This window comes from Penicillium argentinense (genome assembly GCF_028826775.1).
Source record: "Penicillium argentinense strain IBT 30761 chromosome Unknown utg000002l_segment0_segment0, whole genome shotgun sequence".
Lineage (NCBI taxonomy): Eukaryota > Fungi > Ascomycota > Eurotiomycetes > Eurotiales > Aspergillaceae > Penicillium > Penicillium argentinense.
Genome location: NW_026622661.1, coordinates 416507 through 442750, shown reverse-complemented (window position 1 = coordinate 442750; position 26244 = coordinate 416507). Strand labels below are relative to the sequence as shown.

General features: G+C 50.9%; 9 protein-coding genes across 9 annotated transcripts; 4 read left to right on the top strand and 5 right to left on the bottom strand.

Annotated features, from left to right (window-relative positions):
- Positions 1-982: 982 nt before the first annotated feature.
- On the top strand, positions 983-1855 carry N7532_001055 (uncharacterized protein; the record flags this gene model as incomplete). Its single annotated transcript, XM_056613549.1, has 3 exons — positions 983-1329; positions 1396-1625; positions 1680-1855. 3 exons carry the CDS (start codon positions 983-985, stop codon positions 1853-1855), a joined length of 753 nt encoding a protein of 250 aa, XP_056478590.1.
- Positions 1856-2478: 623 nt separating this feature from the next.
- Positions 2479-4893, top strand: N7532_001054 (ATP-dependent 6-phosphofructokinase; the record flags this gene model as incomplete). The annotated part of the gene is made up of 1 exon (XM_056613548.1): positions 2479-4893. The coding sequence occupies one exon, from the start codon at positions 2479-2481 to the stop codon at positions 4891-4893; it is 2415 nt and encodes an 804-aa protein (XP_056478589.1).
- An 8374-nt stretch (positions 4894-13267) lies between these two features.
- N7532_001053 (uncharacterized protein) lies at positions 13268-14144 on the bottom strand (the record flags this gene model as incomplete). Its single annotated transcript, XM_056613547.1, has 2 exons — positions 13268-13587; positions 13631-14144. The coding sequence occupies 2 exons, from the start codon at positions 14142-14144 to the stop codon at positions 13268-13270; spliced, it is 834 nt and encodes a 277-aa protein (XP_056478588.1).
- A 289-nt stretch (positions 14145-14433) lies between these two features.
- Positions 14434-16080, bottom strand: isn1 (IMP 5'-nucleotidase ISN1; the record flags this gene model as incomplete). Its single annotated transcript, XM_056613546.1, has 8 exons — positions 14434-14538; positions 14602-14741; positions 14795-15589; positions 15643-15793; positions 15849-15863; positions 15916-15936; positions 15990-16000; positions 16056-16080. 8 exons carry the CDS (start codon positions 16078-16080, stop codon positions 14434-14436), a joined length of 1263 nt encoding a protein of 420 aa, XP_056478587.1.
- Positions 16081-16851: 771 nt separating this feature from the next.
- N7532_001051 (uncharacterized protein) lies at positions 16852-17589 on the top strand (the record flags this gene model as incomplete). Its single annotated transcript, XM_056613545.1, has 1 exon — positions 16852-17589. One exon carries the CDS (start codon positions 16852-16854, stop codon positions 17587-17589), a length of 738 nt encoding a protein of 245 aa, XP_056478586.1.
- Positions 17590-20653: 3064 nt separating this feature from the next.
- N7532_001050 (uncharacterized protein) lies at positions 20654-20854 on the bottom strand (the record flags this gene model as incomplete). The annotated part of the gene is made up of 1 exon (XM_056613544.1): positions 20654-20854. The coding sequence occupies one exon, from the start codon at positions 20852-20854 to the stop codon at positions 20654-20656; it is 201 nt and encodes a 66-aa protein (XP_056478585.1).
- A 399-nt stretch (positions 20855-21253) lies between these two features.
- N7532_001049 (bZIP transcription factor) lies at positions 21254-22410 on the bottom strand (the record flags this gene model as incomplete). The annotated part of the gene is made up of 3 exons (XM_056613543.1): positions 21254-21757; positions 21802-22097; positions 22269-22410. The coding sequence occupies 3 exons, from the start codon at positions 22408-22410 to the stop codon at positions 21254-21256; spliced, it is 942 nt and encodes a 313-aa protein (XP_056478584.1).
- A 1109-nt stretch (positions 22411-23519) lies between these two features.
- On the top strand, positions 23520-23723 carry N7532_001048 (uncharacterized protein; the record flags this gene model as incomplete). Its single annotated transcript, XM_056613542.1, has 1 exon — positions 23520-23723. The coding sequence occupies one exon, from the start codon at positions 23520-23522 to the stop codon at positions 23721-23723; it is 204 nt and encodes a 67-aa protein (XP_056478583.1).
- A 1804-nt stretch (positions 23724-25527) lies between these two features.
- On the bottom strand, positions 25528-26105 carry N7532_001047 (GNAT family N-acetyltransferase; the record flags this gene model as incomplete). Its single annotated transcript, XM_056613541.1, has 2 exons — positions 25528-26012; positions 26066-26105. The coding sequence occupies 2 exons, from the start codon at positions 26103-26105 to the stop codon at positions 25528-25530; spliced, it is 525 nt and encodes a 174-aa protein (XP_056478582.1).
- Between the last annotated feature and the right edge of the window lie 139 nt (positions 26106-26244).

The window sequence follows — 26244 nt, the reverse complement described above, 5'->3', positions numbered from 1 at the left end:
GCGGAACCAGCTGCGTCAGCTTCCCAGCCAATTACACGCGCACCCCCGCGATGCAGCGACTGTCATCAAATAGGGCATAAAAGAACGCAATGCCCTGATAGGTCTAATAGATAGAAATTTGAAATCAATGGCGTTGTTGATTTAATAAATTGGTTTGAAATAATAGTAGCTGGTTTTCTGTCTCACTCGCCCGTGTGTCTCACTCGCTAGTGGATTACGTTATTACAATCAGGAGGAGGATGATTCAGCAGATACCCAGTCTCTTAACTACCTGTTTTGTACGGTAATCGAGTATTCTTGGAAAAAGCAGCGCTGCAACACACTCAAAAACCCTAAATAGATGGCATCCTGAACGGGAGCCGACAGATACTTCTTCAGTCAATCGTTCAATCGCTGGGATGGTTCAATGGGCCCTCACGAGTACTAGTCGATACCGATATCCGAAAGTCCGACACCACAACCTCGCCCGGACTTAAACGAACGGTCTACGAAAATATACCCGGGAATCGATCAACGCACAGCTGAGCCATGGATATCATTCGTATCTAGACAGCCGGGCCAGTTCGATGACGACAATGATTGACCGCGACGCCTGCATTCCCCACCGTTACATTCCCCACCGCACCGCCCGAACAACCGAGCAAGCATACCCATTGGCAGCTGTGATCGTTCAGCTCTGCCTGCCAGCGCCCCGAGATCGGTTGCGAAAGATCTCATGCACCGCATCTGATTTTTGAACCCTCGGTCGCGGAAGCGGTTCGGCCAATTGTGTGCCCTGCTCAGGCCAGCTGATGCAACCATACGATTATAGTATGGATGGACACAGGAGGGAGTTCAGCTGGTCTTCGCACAAGGGCCGCGGGGTTGGGTATAAAGGAGTACAGGACCCCCGAGCTCAATGATCCTGGAAAGAGCTTTTCAAGTTTAGCTCTACTCTTGGTCTGCTTGCAAACCGTGAATACGAGACATTCATAACTACAATATGGCATTGAACGGCAAGGTTGCTCTCATCACCGGAGGTGTCAAGAACCTTGGTGCCCAGTTGGCGCGCGAGCTGGCGAGTATTGGTGCCAACTTGGCTCTGCACTATAATTCCGAGAGCAGCAAGACCAGCGCCACAGAGTTGGACGCAGAGCTCAGGGAGAACTACCCCAGTGTGAAGGTCGCCTTCTATCAGGGTGACTTGACCAGCGCCGCCAATGTGGACAACCTGTTCCAGGTGGTCCTGAAGGACTTTGGCAAGATTGACATTGTTGTCAACACAGTGGGCAAGGTGCTGAAGAAGCCTATCACCGAGATTTCCGAGGAGGAGTACGATTCGATGTTTGCGTGAGTCAATCACACTATCCCAGACGCCAGCATATAGGGGTCTGAGCCAATGCTAACGGGAGATAGCATTAACTCGAAAGCCGCCTTCTTCATCCTCAAGGCCGCCGCCGCCCATGTCTCCGACGACGGCAAGATCATCACCATCGTCACGGCATTGCTGGGCGCCTTCACCGGATTCTATACCTCATATGCCGGATCCAAGGCGCCGGTCGAGCACTTTACCCGTGGCGTGTGCAAGGAGCTGCAGGCTCGTCGCGTGAGCGTGAACAATGTGGCGCCTGGCCCGATGGATACGCGTAGGTAGTCCCTGCCAAGAGAATTGGGATTTTTGGCTGACATTTCGATTGTAGCATTCTTCTACCCTCAAGAATCTGCCGAGGCGGTTGAGTTCCACAAGGCGAATGGTATGGGTAATCGGTTGACCATGGTGCAGGATATTGCGCCCATTATTCGCTTCCTGTGTACGGAGGGTACCTGGATCACTGGGCAGACTATCTTTGCCAATGGTGGATATACCACGCGCTGAAAAAGTGGAGGAAAAGCTTTGTCTGATTGACATAGGGATCAAATGAGAACCACGATTCATGAGTTCAAGATACACATCCAATGCCAACCGGTGCTGTGTCAATCACCTGCCCCGCCAGCCCTAGACTGTAGCCCTATTTCCTCTTCGGGACATGCAGGTCCTGCCACCCTACTCCACGTGACCAAAGCTAAGCTGACACGCACGTGACCGCGATTGTCCCGCACTAAACCCAAACGGGGTGCGGCAGTGACATCAACGTTTGATCTTTTTGTCGCAAAACCGACGATCGCCCGGTTTTGCAGCAGTCGAACGTCTGGAAAGCAAAGAACTTGTTCTGTTCTCAAAGGTGCGGGCTTGTCGTCACTGCATCCAGTTCCACTGGCGAATACTTAGGGGCACCCGCGAGATCCATCGCAATCGCCATTGATCTCATCTCAACCCAACTGCGTAGTGACGAAATCAACTCCCCACTTCTTATTTGTCTCACCGGAATTGGGTTGAACCCCTCCAACCAGGCCTGAGCTTCAATCGGCCGTAACAATTCAACTTTCCAACCTCTCTCTTCTCTCGCTATCTTCTCCATCGGCTTCTGCTCGACCTGAACCGAGGTCGACATTCCCAACATGGAGCCCGTTAACATCCCCATCGAGGCCAAGAAGCGCCGAATCGGCGTACTCACCTCCGGAGGTGATGCCCCCGGTATGAATGGCGCCGTGCGGGCCGTCGTCCGTATGGCAATCCACAGCGGCTGCGAGGCCTACGCCGTCTATGAAGGATACGAGGGCCTGGTCAATGGCGGCAATATGATCCGCCAGGTGCACTGGGAGGATGTCCGGGGATGGTTGTCCCGTGGCGGTACGCTGATTGGCTCTGCCCGGTGCATGACCTTCCGCGAGCGCGCCGGTCGTCTGCGTGCGGCGAAGAACATGGTCCTGCGCGGTATCGATGCTCTTGTCGTCTGCGGTGGTGATGGTAGTTTGACCGGTGCCGACGTCTTCCGTGCGGAGTGGCCCGGTCTGCTCGAGGAGCTCATCAAGTCAGGCGAATTGACCGCTCATCAGGTCGAGCCCTACAAGCAGCTTAACATTGTCGGTCTGGTCGGATCGATCGATAACGACATGTCGGGCACCGATGCGACTATCGGCTGCTACTCCTCCCTTACTCGCATTTGCGACGCCATTGACGATGTCTTCGATACGGCTTTCTCACACCAGCGTGGTTTCGTTGTGGAAGTCATGGGTCGTCACTGTGGTTGGCTTGCCCTGATGTCGGCCATCAGTACTGGTGCCGATTGGCTGTTCATCCCGGAGATGCCACCCAAGGACGGCTGGGAGGATGAGATGTGCAATGTCATTACCAAGGTGGGTACAATTACATGTCCAAAAAGTCCAATCATGAAGTGCGCTAACCCTCTCTGCAATCAGAACCGCAAGGAGCGTGGCAAGCGCCGCACCATTGTCATTGTCGCCGAGGGAGCGCAGGACCGCCAACTTAACAAGATCTCGAGCTCGACAATCAAGGATATCCTTACCCAGCGTCTGGGTCTGGACACCCGAACCACCGTCCTTGGTCACACTCAGCGCGGTGGTGCCGCCTGCGCCTATGACCGCTGGCTCTCCACCCTGCAAGGTGTCGAGGCTGTGCGTGCCGTGCTGGAAATGAACGCTCAGTCGCCATCCCCCGTCATCACCATCCGCGAGAACAAAATCATGCGCACTCCTCTGATGGATGCGGTGAAGGAGACCCAGGATGTCACTCAGAAGATCCACGACAAGGACTTTGCCGCCGCAATGACTCTGCGCGATGCCGAGTTCAAGGAATACTACCACGCTTACCTCAACACTGCTACTCCAGAGCACCCGAAGATGCACCTTCCTGAGAACAAGAGGATGCGCATTGCTATTGTCCACGTTGGCGCCCCCGCTGGTGGTATGAACCCAGCCACCCGGGCTGCTGTCGCCTACTGTCTGACCCGTGGTCACACCCCGGTTGCTATTCACAACGGTTTCACCGGTTTATGCCGTCACCACGCCGACAAGCCCATCAGCTCTGTCCGCGAGGTCAAGTGGCTCGAGTCGGACGCCTGGGTTAACGAAGGTGGTTCGGACATCGGTACTAACCGCAGCCTGCCCTCGGAGGATATGGAGACCACCGCCAAGTGCTTCGAGCTTTACAAGTTCGACGCCCTGTTTGTTGTTGGCGGTTTCGAGGCCTTCACTGCCGTCAGCGAGCTGCGTCGGGCCCGCGAGAAGTACAACTCGCTCAAGATCCCCATGGTCGTTCTCCCCGCCACCATCTCCAACAACGTCCCCGGTACCGAGTACTCCCTGGGTAGTGACACCTGCCTCAACACTCTCATCGACTTCTGCGACGCCATCCGCCAGTCCGCCTCCTCTTCCCGTCGTCGTGTTTTCGTCATCGAGACCCAGGGCGGCAAGTCCGGTTATATTGCGACCACCGCCGGTCTGGCCGTCGGCGCCGTTGCCGTCTACATTCCCGAAGAGGGCATCGACATCAAGATGCTCTCGCGGGACATCGACTTCCTGCGCGACAATTTCATCCGCGACAAGGGCGCCAACCGCGCCGGAAAGATCATCCTCCGCAACGAATCCGCCTCAAACACCTACACCACCCAGGTGATCGCTGACATGATCAAGGAAGAAGCCAAGGGCAAGTTCGAGTCCCGCGCCGCTGTCCCCGGCCACTTCCAGCAGGGTGGCAAGCCCTCGCCCATGGACCGTGTCCGTGCTCTGCGTATGGCCATCCGCTGCATGCAGCACCTGGAGAACTTCGCCGGAATGGACCGCGAGACCATCGCTGCTGACCCCTTGTCCTCGTCTGTCATCGGTGTCAAGGGCTCGCAGGTCCTCTTCTCGCCGATGGGTGGTGCCGACGGTCTCGAGGAGACTGAGACGGACTGGAAGCGCCGTCGCCCCAAGTCGGAGTTCTGGCTCGAGCTGCAGGATGTCGTGAACACTCTGTCTGGTCGCTCTGCTTCTCGTACACAGGAGGGCTGGTTCTGCTATGAGAGTACGTAAAAGTCGTCGGCAACCCTTGTCGATCACCCCTGGAATGTTTATTTGCGGTTTATTTACGATTACGACAACCATACCCCCTCGAGCGTTTCCTAAGTCAAGACTGGAGTTAACATTTCTTTCTTCTCTTCCTTTCAGATCCTTCTACCGTCCACTCCATCCCCTCGGTCCCCAACTCTCCTTGAAGAGTTCGAGCCGACTCCCACTCCTCCCCCGCTCCCAGATCATCTCCTTTCCCCGGAAGGATGATATCTGGAGTTTCAAGCGTCTCCTAGAGACCGGGCTGCCACGACCTTTACTCCCCCAGTCATAGTTATCTTTGAGCTGGTCGAGGTGGCAGCCGACGCCCCTCATGTTTGTATGATGATGCTACGCAACGCAGCCCCGACATACCCGTCCGTGCATAGCCTCGAGATCGGGCTTCTCTTCCCTTGTGCATTTTTTCTTGAATCTTTCTTTCTGGCTGAAAAGCTGGATAGTAGGTAGATCTGAATTGCATTGCCTATAAACTTTTATGGACTTAAGTGTCGTGTAAAGGTCTAGCTCGGGCAGTCGCCGTGCGTAGTTGAGAGCCTCCTCGTAACTAATGGGGCTGTAGAAAGTTGTTTTTAGAATCAGCGACATAGTACCAAGTCGTATCCTGCAGGCCAGACTAGGATGTGGAAGATGATTCATTCTGGTTCTCTGTCGGCCCGGTTATGCCCGGGCCGGCTGAGTTAATTCAAGGTACTTGGTCAAAGTCAAGGCTTAACAGTGCATCCTCCGAATACATAGCACCTTAGCTGCGCAAGAACGGTCAAAGAAAAACCAGGAAGGATCAGACGACCATATCGTACGAACAGCGTGTGTGCGCGTGCGCGTGTAGTCGGTATGTGTCGAGTAAAATCATTCAGCCAAGTCCGCAATGTCCCATAGCAGACTCTGTGCATCGATACTTGAAGGCCTAGTGATAGACTGTCGACATATCTGGCTAATTCTGAAAACAATCTATTCTATGCTTCAATTACTTGGTTTCTGTCCGATCTATTGATAGCATCAGTTCTCTGATAACTGTAGCTGTATATAGTGTTGGCGTAAGGGAATGGTTATGAGACCCATAATCGTTGTGGCCCGCTGCGTGGTGGGGGTCGAGCAGCAACATTCCTCCAGTAGTCCTCACGTCGCGTCCTCACCTCCTGGTCTGCCGTTGTTTCCCTCTTCTTTCGCATGTCAGACTGCATTAGATTATCCACTCTTTCGTTGAAGGATGAGCATCCTTTAGTAGTACTGCTTTTTGGCTTCGTAAGCTCTGATAACCGTGGTCTGCAGCAGGGTGCTCTGATTCCCGAGCTGCTCCCCCTCCAGCTGCAGCTGTGTGAAAGTCGCCTTGAGGCAATACAGGTGTGGTAGGTGCTGGTAAAAATAATGGATATCTTCCATGAATTGAGTCCTCGCCATTGCATTTGCAAGTGCTCAATATCGAGGCCTTTCGGAACTGAGCGACTTCGAGCCATGCAGCGAGGTGTCGAGTAGTTTACGATCTGCTGTCAAACCTCACGGCTGATTGCCACGCTGAGAGGGCCCGTAATAATACTACCAAGGAACGAACGCTCACTCCATGCTATGAGGCGTTCCCTGATTGAAGACTGGCAATTTGAAGCTGCATAACAATGTCAAGGTTTAGAAACTCAGATATGTTACGACATGCTGCCATCGTACAGACACTTCAATGAAAGAGTCTCAGACTGTTAACAGTATCTAGTTTGCGCAGTTATGAGGGCAGTCGAGTCGGATTACATTAGATCTGAGACATGACACCAATTGACAAGTGCGACATCTGAATAGGGGTCAGGCCCGCGCACGCCGTTCACATTGAGATCATCCATGGTAAATCTTGGCACTGCAATCTGCGCCTTTCTGAGTCTTTTGCAATCGCGGGAACCCGACCTCTTTTCGAACTTTCCACCAAGATCGACACGACGTTTTCCACATCATGTGCCATCCACGTTCGCAACGACGTCATACTCCAAATATGTCTCACAAGGCCATGTATTTCGACGGTGAGTGGTATGAGACATTGACATGGACGTCTATTCCGTGGGCTGTTGACATTATCACGAATTTTCGCAAGATTGTAGACCAGACGACTGACTTGTTTTGTGGCCCTTTTCAGACAGGACACGCTGAACTGAGGTGTTCATCGGATATTCAAAACGAAGGACCAGCACCCCAGCTGTACATGGCTTTTGCAGCTGTTTCGCATATAACATCCCGTTTGCCAAGCTCAAATCGAAAGCTTTGTGGTCCTCTGCATCATTTCTGCCCGTAAACGTGCCCTTATCCGTGGAAATTTCACTATTCCGTGTCCTTACAACGTGTGTATTCACGAAGAAGACATACTCAGCTTAGAAGTGCTGACGAAGCCGGAGTTCGGTTAGTGAAATCTTGATGCTCACGTCGACCGTGTGTTTCCTGTTACGGGCAGTTCGAAAGAAACAGATTCATTCGGTGCCTACAGGACGAGAATCTTGAATATGAAGAAGGAAGGAGAAAGAACGAAAGTCCCCAGCAAACGCGTAGTGCAAACGACCCAATATTATGCCTCAGGCATCCTTCCACGAGATGAGGCTATTCCCAGGTTCATCCGTCACATTTCCGCTAACTCAGGATCCTCATCATCCAGTGAGCCTTCAATCAGCACTCATTACTGGAAATGGTATCTGCACTAGAGCTGGTATTTTAAAATATTGCCTAGACATCCGGTGCCTAGGGAATATCGTTAATGAATTGCCTCTGTTTCCCCATAAATTGCCCATACGCTTTGGTCGACCAACGAGTGGTTGGTGAGGATATGGCCAATTGAAAGTACAAATGACTTTTTCGCATAGGGCTGGAATGGGTGCCTCTGAAATATTTCATGCAAAGCAGTTACCGGAAACCACAGCCCGGGCACTGCACGATGATACTCATCCCTCCTCGTTTCTTGTCGGCAGACGGGCATCCAAAAAGAAGGGTTGATTCACAGCAATGTCGTGGACTTGTGTTTGCAAGACATCTTGTCTTGAGAAAATTCCGCAGAGCTGTAGACTAGGGAGTCAGTATAGCCCCTAGTAAAGAAGCAGCACCAAGTTTCCCAGCTGAGATGATCATTCTGCTCCTGACGGAGTGGCACGACAACTTGAGAGATATCAACGTGCTACTCGGAAGCTATGTGTGCGATACCACTGAGTGTCAGGGTTCTGATCACATATACACTAAACAAGGCCTTTTTGCTCTCAAGGCCACCGTAGAGCCAGAGCTTCCTGTCCAGGATAGGTGAAATACGAGATGTGGAAAGACAGCCCGCGAAAGTAATGGGGTTGGAGAAGTAAGAAGGAACTCGAGGCTTGCAAATCAATAAAAAACCGAGCCAAGACGCAGTTGGCTGTTCTGGACGAGTACCAAGGAATTCTTCAACCGGGGAGGAAATGTCCCAGGCACGAAAGATCTCGGAACATGCGCTCTTCACAAGCACCCGGGCATCGTTAGCACCGTTTATTGAGTCTCCATGCACTTCTCTGGCATGACCGCCCTTTTTACTGCTGCGCATGGGCCATACTTCATTTTCAGGCTTTGCATGTCGTTGACAGCAGTAGACGAGATTAAGCCAGTGGTGTTATCTTCATCCCATCGCTGCCCACCCCCATTTAGGAGTCTGTTTGGTAGTGATTCCCACCGGGCAGTTGTCAGAAAAGGCAGCTGCTGTTTGGCGTAAATGCCAACAATTGTAGGACACAGTGATTGACAGATGTTTATGGGAGACAAATGCTGAGTTGAGTTCATGCTGTCTTTGGCAGATAGTGTAAATGAATTTCTTATATTGTATTGTGCAAAGCAGTTGACGCCGTAGACTGCGACGCATGAATGGCGTATCTGTCATGTGATCCGATCCTATGCTCCTTCTGGGGTTTGCGGATGAATATCTGCCAAATAGTTTGCTTTTTTGGTTGTCGATGTACGTTCACGACTCCCCTGACACTCGTACGAGAAGTCTCAGCACATATTCACAGTGCTGAGGTCCTCTATGATTCCGATCAGCGTAAGCGGCAAAGCATTGACAAATATCAAATCAAGACCTCCTGTCAGCTCAACAGCGTCTTCCCCTACTCGCCAAGGACCCTTTTTCAAGGAAAGTTTGCCAAGAGACGATCGTGAAATCCAACAAGAGATCCATTTCGAACCATGGAAGCTCGCGCACGCAAGAGCATATAGGGGGTCAAGAGGGATCGATAATACAGATTAAGTATAACATGGAGAAACCAGGAGACGCAGACCTAATCGATGGTCTTTTTAACACGAGTAATGAGCAGCAAGCTTGTCTTAGGTCATCGTCTGCGCCTTGAGTGTTTCGTTTAGGAGCCTTAAAGTGCTGTAACATGATAGACGTTGCATGAACACATTCAGACTTCTTGAAAGCTTATGGAGTGCCGAATATCAATTGCAAACACTGGTTTTTGTAAGAGCAGCAGAGACTTTTATGTGGTCTTTCAACCGCTCCCCTGGTTTTCTTGGTGGACGTCGTTCCTCCGATTGGCATCGAGAGCCGAAAGGACCTTAAACTGATAAGTTCATTCTGGGAAGGCCACGTATATGCCTTCCATGACCACCACAATAGCCAAGAAGAAAACCCAGGCAAAATATGATTATAAATTTGGCAATTTTGCAATGACATCAGTACGTCACGGATGTGAGACAAGAGGGACACCCAGTGAACCTTTCCCCATACGCCGTCTTAACAGAGGAGAGCCTCGTAGATAAACTCCTGCGTGCTCCCTTCAAACCTAGGTCAGGTTTGTGGACTCCGGTATTGAAATCGGGATGAAGATCGTATCATGCGGTTCTGCGTCACAGCCAACCCGTTGGAGTCCATTTCGAGAGACAAATAGTTGTCTTATGGTGTGACACGAACCGTCAAAGCCCGGAGGATGCTTAGAGAAGAACTGCATGTCTTTCGAAGTATGTGCAAGCAGTCAGCGTGCATAAACCTGATGATAATTGCAGACAGCATAAGGAAGGTCATGGTTTTAAGACCAGGTGTAAATAATTCTTTCCGTCGATAGGAAGACCACATACTCCGGGCCAGGAAGAGACTCCTTGGTGATTGGTATGTGTCCGAACTCTGTCGAAGACCATCGACTCATCCTGTGAATACACAAGAAATCCAGCAAAATGAGACATTGGCGCAGAAGAGACTTGGGCAGTCTTCCAACCATTCCTCAATGGATGTAAGAAAGGTGGGGATGCCCCGCTACTCTCCGGGTAGAATTCCCTCCTTGTTGTTGCAGTATCGGCAGCTGCAAAGCACAACCCGTCTGAAAACCGCAAAAATGGCCTTAAATTCCATTGCTCGATTGGAACGAACATTTGCATCCATCACGCTTACAGACACGGATGATCTTGTAGATCGTGATTCTCCGTAGTCCCTTTTGGTTCTGGAGTCCCAGGCGCACCGTACAGCAGGCCTGGGCCTTTCTCATAGTCGAATCCCGGTGTCTGAAATGGAAATATCGGACTTGTGCTGTTGTGGACCTAGCCAGATCAGCATGTCAGATGCTCGCAAAACCGCATGAGTTCCTCCTATAGACGCTCATTGCCATATATTCAGGATTTGCCGTCATCCGCATATGTGAGGTATGGTATGGAACTAGAGGTTCCCGGCTCTTGTTCTCTCAAGAGGAGGAACACATGCCATATTTTGACGTAGCCTGATTTCGGCTGCTCCCATGTTGCCTGCTTGATTTTCGTGTATTATGGTCTTCGTTGAAGTATAGTCTCAGTAGTCTCAGTACAGAGCGTTCGCAGATTGGAACGATCGACAATGAATGGGTAATATCCTGCGGCTACAGGAATAAACGTAATGCCATGGGCTCGAACAATCGGCGATGGCCCAGATTTGGTCTGGTCTGACCAGGATAGTCTCATCATAAAGGATGTTGAGCACCCTCATTTCTTCATGCGTAGTCATGGCTTTTTTTGAATTGCCAAAAATAACATCGAGAACGAACGCCAAGGCCGATATACCGATCTTGCGACATTCTTTCCATGCAGCGGAGCTCATTGTTGGAGCCCACAATCTGAACCAAGATATGTCCTGTCTTCATTTGATGAGAAAGTTCAAAACGGACAATTCTTGCTCGCTAGATGTTTCATCTCTGCAGAGCCTTTTCCATTGCCGGACATTCCAGCCCACTGGGAAGCTCGCCACCAAATAACTCATCCAGACGCAACAGACAGCAGTGGTGGAGGAGCAGCAGACCGTTCATAGATGATGGGATAGAAAACGCCTTCGGTTAAACGCTGATCGGTTAAAAGCTGTTAAGGGAACGAGACGTTGGAAGAACTTTCCGCGTATTAGACTCGGTAGCGGCATCAAAATCCCGGCTGGATCTTGGAATGACACATTCTGTGCCTTGCAATAGATAATGTTAGCGTTAGCGGCCCTTGTATCAATCGTCCCTGGTTGTGATTGCTGCTGGTACGTCGTGGGGATGCTTGTTGGATCTCCATAAGTAAGCCCATACTTTTTTAAATAAATCAACCACTCACATGGTGAAAGTTCGTTGTTGCAGATTTAGGACCTGCTAGCGCTGAAACCCCACTGTGGATTTTCATTGTCGCTGTAAGTGTCCTCGAAGAACTCGACCGATAACCAGAATTTGGTTACTCGCTTGTTTCCTAGAATCCCTTTTCAACAGCCAGGATTGTGCCATGAAGGCAACGTCTGACTATCGGAAAGACGACCGCCTGTGCAGGAAGATTTGTGACACGACCGTAAATTTTGCTTTCCGTAAATATGATCGGACTCATTTGCATGCTGTCGGAAACGGGGATATGGCTTCGGTCGGTTGGAATAGCCTTCCATGTTTGATTCGATCTCGATAGTTTGATCCAAGATCGGGCCAGCAGACAGCACCACAGAAGTTCAACGCAAGGTATTCCTGCACCATTTAACGGGCAAATAGATGGCCATAATGTGACAAGACCACAGGTTCAACTAGCTCAGCCGTAAAATGAAGGAGGTAGCTTCAATCTGGCAACGTCTGAAGGTCTTGAGATATCATTTCCCTCTGCAGGTTGATTTGGCGTAAGCGTGCCATATTCTCCATGCCTGGCTTCGAATAATGTGGCTTTTCTCAAAGCCCTTTTCAGAGTCATGAATGCTCAGCTTACACAGTGGCCCATCAGGAAGCAACGGCTCCCGCATAGCCTTGGATAAACAGGAATTTGACAGTATCGTCCGGTGTTCCATAAAGACCGATTGCTTGCCAGTCCATTAGTCTATCCCGCAGGCCTCTCTCCTTGCAGAACTTGCTGCCAGACCACAATTACGCAGCTCCTCCTTTCGCGCCCCTGGCTGCTTGATATACTTCTTGCCAGGGTACTTTTTGGGGTTAGTCTGACTCGCCAACCTGAACCATCGTCACCGTATCTGTCCACATTCCGACACAGGGGTAGGCGCTGAAAGTCGGTTGTGGTTGGGGAGAGAAGGTTGTATCGTAAACATCATCGACACATAATCTTCTTTTCCGGTTATATATGTCTTCTCGACATACCAAAGCGTAAGGGTCTCGGTGCTAATGTACCGAGCCCCGAAGGAAGCACTTGCAGTCTTTTTGGTGTTGGAGCTTACGGGTGCTCGATACAATTTGCGTGTCATCGGTGAAGATTGAGTGAGCAAGACTTGAGTCGAAGACTTTCACTTCATCTTGTGCGGTAATCCCGCTTCCTAGTAATGTCCTAAAAAGTCTTGAGGTTGCCCACTGGAACATGTATTTTATCTCAGACTCGTCCACTAGGGGTCAGGACAGCGAAGGGCTAGCCATGCGTCAGAAAGGATGACGTAGGTAGCGTCAAGGTACCAAGACCTTCGCGTGGCTCCTTGCTTGTCGTTTCTCGGCACGGATGACTTTCCATCGAGCCACTGTTCTGTAGTCGATGGGTGACGAGGAGCCTTCGCGTCAACGTTGAAACCGCGCAGGTCAAAGCGCCCAGCTTGGCTTGGTTGAAGCAGACCATGCCATACCCGATAATTAGGGTGGTCGCACATTCAAATGAGCGCGGCACCCTCTATATCAAATTCCATATTGCAATGGCAAAGCAGGGATCATTATTATCTCAAACGCCCGCTCCATGTAATCTACCAGGAAATTTTCCGGCCCCAATTAACAAGGAGCACGGCAGAGCCCACGGCAGACTCCTTGCATCCTTTGCCATTGTAGTGCGATTGGTCATGTCTGTTGACTCTCACCCTTTCGATGGTGACGATCGAGAGAGAAGGATGAGTAGAAGACCGCTTCATTCCACGTGTGCGAGGAACCCGCTTTCGAGCAGGTTGGAGACCGGTTGACGATTAGTTATCTCACTTGACGTTGCGCGTGGTATGCAATGGCTTTTCAATCACTAATGTACTGGGCCTTTGAGGGATACCTTGTAGCTTTTCCAATTGCGAAGCGAGTTGAAGTCGTCGTAAAGACCCTGAGGCCGCGCGCCATATCATTGCGCGGATTGGAGGAAGAATGAGTTGATCAAAGGCTATTGATTTGCCGTACCTGGGGTCGGCGCTCTCGCGAAGGCTGCCACGGGTGGTGGGTAGGTAAACCCCCTTGCCGCTCAGCGTGAAATACCATGACGTTTGTGTCACTGATACACCAGGCCCAAGGAGAGCGGTTTGCATGATATCTGATTCCGAACTCAGTCAAACAATGCCTTAAAAGTCTCGAACGCGTGGGTTTTCCGACTATGTGCTTGAGGAGGAAGAATGCGTAAGTCGAGAACTGTTCATGCTCCGTGCGCGGCGTCAACCAGATCCCAGACGGGTTGAGGGTTGGTGAGCTCTCCTGCCGCTCAGCGTGATGTACCATGACGTCTTTTTCATTAATGTAGCAGGCCCGAGAGGGGTGGTCCTTGTAAGTCCTTGCGGCTCTTCCGATTGCGAAGGGAGTTGAAAGTATCGCAAAAGTCTTGAGGGCGTGCGTCATCTCACCGTGCGGATATGGAGGAAGAAAGAGTTGATCAAAGGCGGATGATGTTTCGTGCACGATGTTGCTTCGTTCGAAGGGTTGTTGGCTGGGATGGGGAGTTGAAGAGAGAAGGAGGTTAGAGGAGGGTGAGAAGGGGTAGATAGTGGGAGGTGGAACTGATTGGTAAATGAGACAGGTGTGAGAGGAGGGGGATGGGTGTGAGATAACTCGGTACTGCCTGTACGCTACTTGGTTGAAATATGGAAAATTTGACATTGTCTTAAGGACTTTGGAATTTCGTAAATGCTCGTACTTAGCTGGCACTAGGATTGAGGGATATGAAGCCACGTAGAGGGGGGAGGCGGGGTGGTTTAACGTCGACGGGCAGATGCCGCGAGGTAAAGGCTATGGATTGCGTCTGGGTTCGTATCAACATCCTTTGTCATAGTGTGTCTCGGTAGTAAAGGGAAAGATGCCGCGTGGGCGCGCTCAAGTGGATGCATCGATGGCAGTGGAATAGGATTCGCTCAGCGGATGTCAGAGGACTGTGACCGGTCGCGAATATTCAGGAGGCCTTCGCGTGTGTTATAGTCACGCTATCCAGCTCGTCAAGGAGATCGACAGTCTCCTTAGGGCTGGCGATCCAAGCGGTTGTGGACGCCAGACGGGCCTGTAAATTGATTAGCATGTGGACATCAAATACACGGATATTCCGTCTAGGTCTTGAACTCACCCTGAAATCATTAGCCCCCGCGGATAAGAATTGATCGCCGATATGAAGCGTCTTGGAAGGTTCGATGCCGCCCAGATAGCGTTGGCATGCGCGCACACCCCAGGACTTGTCGCCGATATCGACGAACACGTCGTTACCACCTGTTCACGTTAGTAATTTTCGAAGGCGACCTTCTGTGGGAAAGAGGACTCACCATTGAAGGCGCAGAAAGGCAGCCGAGCTCCAACAGCCGATCTCTCGACCGTATTCTGAACCGCGAGGACCGTCTCTTCGAGCAGCTCTCGATCCATCTTCGCCCCATGGATCGGGTAAACACCCACAGCTCGATCCTTCCGCAGAACCTCGACAGGCAGATGCAGAGTTTCCTTACAAGTGAGCAAGGCGTTCTCCGCAAGATCAAGAAGCTCCTTGATATCTTCCTCCTTCCAGGAGCGCATCTCGTCCAGCAGCCACTCCTCCCGAGGAATGTACGACAGCTTAGACTTCTCCGCCGGGTTGAATCGGAACAAAAAGTTGCTCTCACCGCCCATAACGACAAGACCGTCTTTCTGGGCGGTAGTCAAAACACCATTCTCGTGTACAGCATCAAGCAGGCCATATAGGCGCTCGTAGTACTTTGGCGCCTCGGAGTACCCCGCAGCCGTGACGATCCCCACCTTGATTCCTTGGCGGAGCAGGCGGATGATGCAAGGGATGACGGGGTTATCAGACAGGAGATTGGTACCATCATCGTAGAGAGTGACATCTCCATCAAAGGTGATGAGCTCGACGGAGCTGGTCTTGATGAGACCCAGGACTTGAGCGGAGTTGAGGATCAATCGGATGTCGTTGAAAGAAGGGGCGACGAAGCGGCGGCGACTGATGAAGCGTCGCTGGTCTTGATATCGGAATGCCTCCCGCAAGTGCAGGGGAGTGAAAAATGTTCCTACGGTGGGCACGAGCAGTTTCAGCTTGGATTTGCCGGGGAGAGACACTTTCTCGTGGTGCACTGTATACGTGTCAGCTCGATCAGCGATTCCGAAGGTGTTGGGCTCGGCCTACTATGAGCCTCAATCAGTCTTTCCACATCTTGCATAATCTCAGCATAGCGCTGGTGCGTATCAGCGGCTGCAAGGGTCGTCAGACCCTCGCCAGGCTCCTGGTTGATGATTGTCGGCTGGGAGTGCAGGACGAACGGGACGGCCAGCAGACCCTGGTGGGAGATCAGCAAGCGATGACGATACCCAGGCAGAAAAATATAAACCTACCTTGATCCATTCAATCTGTGACCTGTTAGCTTGGACTTCATTGCAGGGAGGCTCGAGTAGTGCTTACCAGTTGGTCCCGACGATGTGTCTACCGCTGCGGTGTCAGTGAGGGGCAACCAATGCCGGGGCAGGAACATTTACCTTGAGCGCATCTAGAGAATATCAGCATCAGGAAATCCAGGCAGCAAGGCAGACGGCTTTACGTACATTCCACGCGATATCTGGTCGTCATGATGGCAGCTGCGAGGGACCAGCGAGGGAAGTGGAGATGTGAAGGTGGGAACTCCGAACTCCGCGCGCACGTCCCGAAAGATCAGCCGTGACTCACGCGGCGTCACCAATCGGACTAGCACTTCTTCCCCATGCTAGTGCTTGTTTCGCTGCGGATTTCCCCCCATTGGAGCTCGATTCGAGCTAGTGCGAGAAATACGATTTTTCTTTTATTTTTTGTCTGCCTAAGACGCCACCGACACTGACACGACACCCCCGAATGGCATTTCCGATAGACACAATTTGCGAGTGGCTTGTCTGATGAAAGTGGGATCGACCGCTGGGGGTTTCGATTGGTCGGATTTATGTCGCAGAAGAAAATTGAGGTCTAGATCGACTCTAGCGCTGGCTAGATGGAGTTTAGATGGACTTGGATACGGTGGACTCAGACATGATCCCGGATGACCCATGGTGACTCTAGAGCCGCAGTAGTATCTCTCTGCCTAACTCGTTTACGAAAGCTAGTCCGAGGAGCAATGAATTCCGAGTCGTGATTATTGGTACCCAACTACTCAATCACTATGAAGCCTCTGACGTGACGGGATACTATGAATATGCGGGAATATATATAGAGGTTGATTATGGGCCTACTTTACGAATCTATAGTCCTCACAGACCTAATTACATACAAACCTGAAAGAACCTCGAACCTTTTTTTTTTTAATCAAACATACTCCTTTTTATATGCCCCAAAGTGATGCTCGCTGTATCACCATCACTACCCACAACGACGATGAACCACCCGGAAAAGACCCATAGAGCCCAATCCCCACCCGGCGCTTCTCCACCATACAACTACACCTACGACAATGACGACGCCTCAACAGAGAACCTTCTTAGACCTCAGCCCTCAGAACCAGGCCTAGCATCCTCATCAATGCTGACAAGAGGTCTCCAAGTGCCCTCCCGAACATCAGCAACAACCTCCGGCTTCCCTTACCCAGAAGAGCTGTCCAGCCACAAAATCACAAAGGAAAAATGGGCGGAATTCACAACAAAAATCTGCGATGAGGCAAAGCTCTCCCGGGATCAATGGAAAGCTGTTATCGGGAAAGGGCTGGGGACGCTCGCGCTTGGCGGCGTTATGATCGGGTTCCTGGGTGCCGTTCCGGCAATCTTTGTTGCGAAAAATGCTAGGAGGCGGCAGGAGCAGCGAAATTTGATCTCCTCCATGGCGGGAGCGCGTGGGAAGGAGCTTGCCAGGCATATCGCGCATTGGAATAATACATTCTTTCAGCCGAGAGGTCTGCTTATTCGCGTTGATCTGCCTGATGAGTATCTTCAGGATATGGAGAATATGAATCTGCATCCTGAGGCGATCAAGAAAGGTGATGCAAAGGGACGGGAGAAGGCTGCTCTCAAAGCGAGAATCGTTATTATTCCCACCGAAGCCGTCAGAGTAGATTCCGACAGTTCTTTCAGAGGGAAGATTAATGGGAGGAGTGAAGGCTTTGAAAATGAAGCTTATTGATTTGGTGGCTCGTAAATAAATAATATATATGCGTCGTGGATACTAATATAAATCAATCCACAATATGGCCATTGTATTCTCAGATTAACAAGTGCTCACTAGATTTATGTACGCAATATACTACTGAGTCTTGACTTTACACTAATATTTTAATGCGAGTAGGCTTTTGTTTGCGCCCAAAAATATTGCGCAGAAATCCATGTTTCTGTGGCACCTACTCGCGCAAAAAGTTCCCTCCGGACATTCCCGTGAAATGCATTCTCTGGACAATACATGCTTTCCTAATAGGACAAGCTCAATCCGTGCCAGCTGACCGAGAAGCCCGCCCTCTCCTCCAGAAATTCCCTTTCCTCTATTCCCTCCAGGTAATTTCCCCCACCCATGTTTTGTCGTCTGTTGATTTCGAACAGGAAAACCGTACCCACGGCTGGTGGGCGGGCAGTCCGTCTCGGGCCCAGAAGCAGTCATGGTCAGAGCAATTGTTCGTGTTTCGTGTGTGTGATAATTGCTTGCTGTGATGATTCTGCTGTTACCATCGAGCCTTATCGTATGGGAATGTTACTTGATCAGCGCTCTGATCGGATTCCCAGTCTTTTGCTGGTCCACACCGTTTGCGGTGCTACGCGTGTTTGCTGCCACTGGTAATCCTCTTCAGCCCTTGAATCATTTCCATCTAGCCTCCTCAGTGACTTTTGCTAACAACAACTCTACTCACAGATCCTGACCACCATCACGTATACACGGTAAAGTTTCTCTACCTCATTTCTCTCCTATCGGCCCTCGAAGACCCTCTTCCCTTACTACTCGCCCCTTAAACACCCATCTATCTCATCATGTGCCGGTCATCATACGAGCTCCTTGCCTACACTCATTAGGTCTAGTGCCTGAACATGTCGCCCGCGACCTACAAACGAGATAGTGGGCGTTTCTCAAATCGGCCGGAGAAAGATTGTACCATGCCCTAGATAAAGAAAATGCAGTCCAACGGCCCCCTGTGCCTACAGACAAAGGTAAGAAACGATATACAACGGGAAACATGACAAAGAAAGGATCCGGAGAACCCTCCTTGTCTTATTGTCGACTTCTCTCCCGGATGGGAAGCACCGTACGAGTCACAAGTTACCAGGTAATCTGCATTGGCGCAACCTCCCTCTTACCGGGGTATTCATTGTGTGAGCTGTGAGGCTATACGCAGGTACAGCTTCGCATAGGCCAACGCCAACAGTAACACTCTTGATTACCTGTTATTAGGACTCACCAAAGCATACAATGCACTTATGGTCATAAATATGAAGCTGTGTTGGAAGCTTGGGCATATATGACTTCTGCGGGTGGCTTGTATATGGGCTAGAACTGATAGGCTATAGCCTCTCACGGCTGAGTGAGGACCAAGGGGCCAAGGACAGCACCAGGCTCTATAAAAGTTTCACAGATAGTTGAAGGCATGTCCGGCGTGTTTTTGTGCCTCCTCTCAGCACTCTGTTTTCTCAGCTGCGCTGATGTCTCAAGGATAATTCTCAAGTTGCAATCTAAACCAGGGGCTTTCAAAGGTCATGGGCATACCTCTATTGAATGAGCTTTGCAAGCCCAGCTATGTCGATTTTCGACCGGTAGAATGCAAGGCAATACCAGGGAGCGTGACGGGAACTGGAAATATGAAAACAGTAGACGACGGACCGGATAAAAGCGTTTCAACAAGTCTGTTGAGCTAGGATCATGGGGTTAGCCAGTTTAAACAGACATACTGCAGGCAGTCACTCGTATTCACCACTCTGCTTCTTCATTCCTGGAGGGACCAATTCAAGAATCGAGAAGAGACTCGCAAAGCCTTATCAGAGCACTGCCTGGGTGGGCCGCGACCAAGAAGGCCGTCCACCACAGAAGGTCTACAGCATTTCACAGCGTGGCGATCGTCTGTTCAGTCACCCTCGGGGGGCTGGGGAGCATAATGTTTGGCTCTTCCCCTCTGGGCATTCTACAACTTTTGACCGTGCCTTGGGTCAGTGACTTGAGCTTGGAGAGGAGATTCACAGCCATTCAACACTGTTTCTATAGAAGCAAGCTCTTTTCGCGGCGTTGTTTACATACAGGCAGGAGTAACCCAAACAGAATCGGTCTAGCGCTGAATGCGTTGATGGGTATAATTCCTACCCTCCTCGCACGAAACCCCCTCTCCTTCGCTTCCCTTATCGGCGCCTTTACTTCCACTACTGACCTAGAACTTCCAAATCTGATGAGCCGCCGCATTGCACAGCGCGGCAGATCGCAGGTCAAAAAAGACGCCATCACAATAGTTTTTGAAACGGCCCCCTATAGCTAAGGTGCACTTTTTTTTCGTCATGGCTAGGGTCAGTGACACGGGCTTGGAGAAGAGAAAGTCAAGTGATTCCAGATATTGCTCTGCTCTGAGTAGCAGTGGATTCCCTGCTATTGCCCTTAGTTTCCTTGTCGTCTACATGTTGCTTCCATTGAGATATCGACGGTTGTGTGCCTTGCTTCGCCGTTCTATGGCAGCTGAATCTCGTCATCTAGCTCCCAGCACTTATCCCATCCTTTACTAGTCTACCACGTTCTTCTGCCCGTCTGAAGCTATCTCCCAGCCGACATTCAGCCCGAGATGTGCTTGACACGCAGGCACGCATCCTGATTCCTGGTCCGTTCCACTGAGCAGACACAAAGCGCGTATCAACAAGAAGCCCTTCAACACAGTGTGCAAAACATTCATTGCTTGCTACGCCGTGAAGAAAGCGGAAATAATCATATTCATTATGGTTTACTGATGACTTTCTCTTTCAACGACAGGCCATACACACAACGCTCCCTCCTTACCCCATATCCTACTGCTCCCACCGCGACGAGACGCACCCCCTACATTCAACTGCATCTTCAAGCCAATCCCCGGGATACCTAGACATCGATACTCAACTTCGCCCTCAGGGTTTGAATAGGCTCAGCTAGAAGAACAGCTCCCACGCTGTGGCCGTCTAGGCTGGAACCAGAATCGTGATAAAAGGCGTGGAAGCAAGCAAAACATCATCAGCTCCCAACAACCCAGACTTATCGTTCAGAGGACTTCCTGCGGTATAGATGTACAGGACATTACAACACCCACAGCTAGAGGCCCACTAAACACGTCGACTGGTGAGCCAGGATCGGATCTGTCACTGGTCTTGCGTGAACCTGTGAGACCAGGCGTGAATATGCCCTGGGACTTGGTCACAGCGAGCAGCTTGCTGTCGACAATCGTGAAGACTACGTAGCTCATTGTGAGGAGGTACATTCACGCATATATCTTCTGGGGGCAATTCCCGTAGGCCAATTACTGTGGTTGATTTGTGAGAGACTGGAGAACTACAAGTCTAGAAGAATATGTGCACAAGGCCTGCTGTATAATAGTAAATAACTACAGCAAAGGGGACGAGAATGGTGATATTCCATAGTCATATTCGATATTGACACTAGCAATAACGCCAGTGTCAGGTAAGAATAGGGTAAGAACCCCTAGACCACAGGAACAAAACAAAAAAAAAAAAACAGTAGCAACAGAAGCCTTCGCCTCGAGGATAATCAGAACATTAAGGGAAAAACAAGTAGGAAAATGGAGGAACAGTGGATATCGTCATAAAACGTTGTCGAAGCTAGGAATTTTCGAACAAAGGCGCGATTAAAGCGGGAGACCATGGCCCTCCTGCTTAGGCACGTTCATACCGTCGTGAGACGTAGTCGACTCGTCATCTCGACCACGGCGGTTGGCGAATTGATTGGCCATGAACGGATTGGCTTCATCGGGTTTGTTGCGCATGCCCAGGCCGGCGGAGGCAATCCGGTTCAGGGAGGTCATGTCGTCGTTCGAGTTGCCGGTGGGTCCAGAGTGCTGGTTACCCTGCTGAGGAGCGGCCGGGGCCACCATGGTGCCTGGCTGGCCAGCGCTGGGGAGACCTGAGGCCATGCCGAAGTCCTGGCGGGGCTGGTGGAGGTCGATGTTGGGCGGGAGTTCGGGGACTTCGGCAGACATGTCCATCAGGCGGGACTGGAGGGTGATGATGTAGTCACGGAGCTGGTAGTTCTCGTTGGAGAGGTTGGTAATCTTATTACGGCACTCTTCGAGGCCTTTGACTTCATCTTCCAGCTTGCGGATGTAAGTTTCCTTGCGTTGACGGAAGGCACGCTGTATTCAGTTAGCAATTGTTGACAACAAATCAGCGGGGAGACACTTGCCTGAGCGGCACGGTTCTGGGCAGCACGCTTGGAAGTTGACAGTTCACGCTTGCCGTGGTACTTAGCGTTACCTTCATCGGGGGAAGGCTGCTGCTGAGGAGCTGTAGGGGGAGTGTGAGGGGAGCTCATCATGACACCGCCGGAGATGGCGGGATCTATGTTGGAAGCATCACGCGACGCAACAGGGTTCTGCATGGGGTTGGGCTGCAGTTGCTGCTGCTGCTGGTTGGGCTGAGCAGGAACTCGCGAGCCCATGTGGTGCTGGGCAGCCAGCAGCTGGTCGTGGAGCACTAGATGTACCGAGTTAGCAACCATTATATCACTTGGATTAGGTGAAACACGTCGCGAAAACAAAATGGGAGTGCGAATGAAGCCATGTTTGGACCAGCCTTGAAAGACACTACTGCACTCCCATCTGACTGCGACGACGCGACTTTGCCAGATTGAAGTGTATTACATACTTCGATCCTCATGGTCCTTGTCGGAGTAGTCAGCATTGTACTTGGCCAGAGACGTGAAAACATTCAGAGACGCGGTATCCCACGCGTTCTCGTGGGAATCTTCGGGTTCGCCACTCACCTGGTGATCGGTGGAAGACTGCATCTTGTCGTGTCTGCAAATAAATCCGGATACTTAATCTTCAGCTGGTAATAGATGTCAATCTGTACAAGGATCGGCGGCTGAGTTGGGACAGATTGGCGTGCCCAGTCGTCGCGGAACTCCTGCGGGACCTGGAACCCCGTCAGCGTAAAGACGCAAAAGAAAAACGCGAGCTCGCACTCACTAGACCCTCTTTACAGTCTTCTGTTGATGGTACACTTAGGGCTCTTGATGCCGAATGAGGTAAGCAGGGTGGTTTGGATGATGCTGTAAGCAGGAGGAGCGAGGAGGGATTACTTAAGAAAACTGCGAACGTGCATCACGTGGGCGGTGCGATAAAGGGAGGCCGCCGGATGAAGAGGCGGTAGGGTGCATGCCGCCATTCTGCCCGGCGATCACGTGGGATCCAGACCGAATTCTGTACGGTAGGCTAGGATTTGGCTTTCATAGGCTGCTAGAGCATTTTGTGGCTATCTTCGGATCTTCAAATAACAAGTCTTCTCGGAAATACACTAATCAATTCCCAATATCGTGACGAACGTTCATTCATTTGCCTGGCAGCGTATCTCGACTACCGGCGCGGTTATCCGAAAAAGGTTAGACCCGGTAAACACATCCTGATATCATCATCGCCTTGTCTCACGTGTTGACACCTTGAGGGAACACAACGGTCTTTTGTACAACCATTCGACTAAGCAACACACCGCGAGAGGGTAATTGCTGACAGCATCTGTCATCTTGGAGATGACACTGGTCTAAATTTTAGGCTTTTGAATACCTGGCTTGAAGCATACTCTTTCTTACGCCGTTCGCAGACAAGTAATCAGCTACAGCTCCAAGTGACTGCTGACAAGGATATTTGCGCTGATGGCGCGGGGAGTCTCAAAGTGAAATGAATTTGTAAGGATTATGAGCACCCACTGCAAACTCATCTAAGCTAGTCAGAAAATAAGGGGAAAATAATTCATAAAATTTCGAAGTATTCTACCTTGCAGCAAGCAAATACCCGCCCCTGACCAACACCGGGGATACACAATCTTGTAGAGCAATCAACTGTGTCAGCACCGTGCCATTTAGGAGAAAATGAAGACCCTGTGGCGCAGGAAACCAGGATGCGAATCCAGTTCCTCGGCTTCGCCGGAGTGATTATGGCAACCTCGTCTACCGCGAGATCCTACATGACAGGAGAAGACGAAGACCCGGCACCTTTGACCATCCCGGTTTCAGCTGGTGCAGAGCTCGCCATGCTCTCTGCTGCGGGGCTTTGCCTCTTGTCGTGCGAAGTCCGGGCGCAAGTGACTGTCCTCCTGGACTAACATCTGCCCGGACCCTACTCGGGATCTAGGCATGCGAGCGGCGCCCATGCTCAAAGATCGAACATCCTCGGGTGTCGGTGCGCCTGATCGCTCGATAGCTCGCCAAAGACCTCGAACCTCTTAGGAAATACTGGACAGAGTCGACGATTTGCATGAGGCAGTCGATCCAGAAGGGTTCGACCTCGGTGACTTGCCAGAGACACTGGATGGGACATCAGTCGTCATTGACGAGTAGCTGGATATTTGAGAGCCTGGGCGTGGCTGTGAGCGGCCCTTTTGAATGATTTCTGGTCGGTTATCTGTACTCGGAGGGTGAGTGAACGCTGTCTGATGTGGCGAGGCAGTCACCAAGGCCGAGTCGGACGCTCTCTTTTGGGGAATTGACCCATGCCTCTTGTCCAGGGGACCAGCAGATGACGACCTACGTCCTTGCCCTTTTTCAATTTGCTCGCTCAATTATGGCTCGTCCATGTGCGTCGGATTCATTTCTGTTGCCCTCATGGACATCCTATCCGTCGCCTTTACCTCTAGGGCCATTTCTACCACCATTACCAGCTCAGCTCTGATCAGGCCCTCCACGACCAACTTCGTGTTTCGTTCCACTTCCCTTTTTTGGGGCCATTCTGACTGGGCTAGAGAATGCTTTTCCAACGTTTGGAAATTAAAATTGATCTGTACGAAAAAGATCTGGTCAGTAAATCGACCGTTGTCTGGGAGTTCACGATATAGAACCGGGCGGGACAGACTCATCTTTTCAAACTGTCTGTTCCTGATGAAGTCGATGCGTTGCAGGATCATATGCGCGAGGGATGTCGAAGGAATCACGGAAGGACTTACGGAACGATGAACCGGCCTCATCGATCTGCCCAGGACCGGGACCGTTGATTCCCTTTTGCTTATAACGGATCGGAAGATCGTCGAGCAGATCAAATGCAACGCCCAACTGAGCCTACTTCTGCTAGCAAATTTCATTATAGCTTTCGAAATTGTCCCAGTCCGGGTCAAACAGCCTGTTCTGTGCTGGATAGGGAGACCTTTGCGGTCTAGTTGATCCCTGGGCAGAGATACGTTCAGACCAGAGCCTCTGCATTGAAGGACTGCTGAGAAAGATTTCTATTGTATTTGAGACGATCATGCATACGTTTTCAAGATTTGCGCTCAATTGTTGGCGTTCAAACTCACCTCTACAGGAACTCCCCCTTCCAATTACAACTTCTCCCGCTCACACTTTGTCTTTCTCTCCTTCCACCATTGCGACATAATCTGGCTTTATTTGACTCCTTTCGTGGACGAGTTACTGAGTCCCGTAAACTGCTTATCACTACACGTCACATATGAAAAGGCTCCCTAGGAACTGCTGGGAATTAATTTGATAAAACGTCTGTCTTCGATCGGGCCTCTTGATTGTTGATGTAATCTTCGCGTAGCTCCTGGCCCCTGGATGACCTAATTATGCCTAGTGGCGTGGAGCTGTGTATCAAAGCTGGGAGGGGCAACTTAAATTTTCAGGGAGGCTAGGCTACGTAAGGATAAGTTGAAGGCAAATTTGTTGACTTTTTGTCAAAATGTAGATCTACCATGCTAGTACTACTAACTGAAGAGGTGTGCCAGGCATTTCAACATTTCTGTCTCTAGAAAATCTATCCCACTTTGCCATGAAACAAAAACGCGAAAGGCATGCTGCTCTATTTATCAATATCAAAATAATGTACTTCAGCACTCCTATTGACAAACTAAGTCCAGTTTTCGCCAAAATTCCAGTAAGCTGTCATATACCATAAAGCCTATCCAACCAGCCCCTAACCTAAACCCCCGCCGCCAACTTTGTCAAAGCCTCCCCATCAACCATCATCTTCATCCACTCCTCCATCCCCTTAGCACCCACCTGCTCATAGAAGCGAATACTCGGCTCATTCCACTTGAGCACACTCCACTCCAGCCGTCTTCCGTTCGCTTGAACAACCTGTTTGGCCAGGAACTTAAGCAGCAAAAAGCCATACCCGTTCCCGCGCGCTGACGGCTGCACATATAAATCCTCGAGGTAGATTCCCGGCGCGGAACGCCATGTGCTGTAGTTGTAGAAGTACAGCGCCATGCCGACGGGGACCGGGGTGGGATTTGTTTCGCTGGCGGGGGGGATTACAAGCGCTGTGTAGACGGAGCCGCGCTTGGGGGCGTCGTTGGGGAAGGACAGCGTTGCTAGGAGTGAGGACTCGGTTGCTTCGACTTCGTGCAGGGCTTTTTCATAGTCGGCTAGTTCGCGGATGAATTGGAGGATGTAGGGGACATCTGCGGTGAATTGTTAGATGGTGGGGCTAGTGAGTGGTGTGTGGCTGGCTTACCCTCGGGGTTGGCGAGGCGGATCGTGGGTTGGGAGGCCATTTTGCTTGTTTGATGGGGTTGCGGAGGTGAAGTTTTTCGACAGCGGTTGGTGGAGACTTGGAGATCTGGGGTTGGGGTGGGTCCACTCTGATTGCAAGTCTGTTGAGGGAGAGAGGAAGCAAGGGATGATGCAATCTAA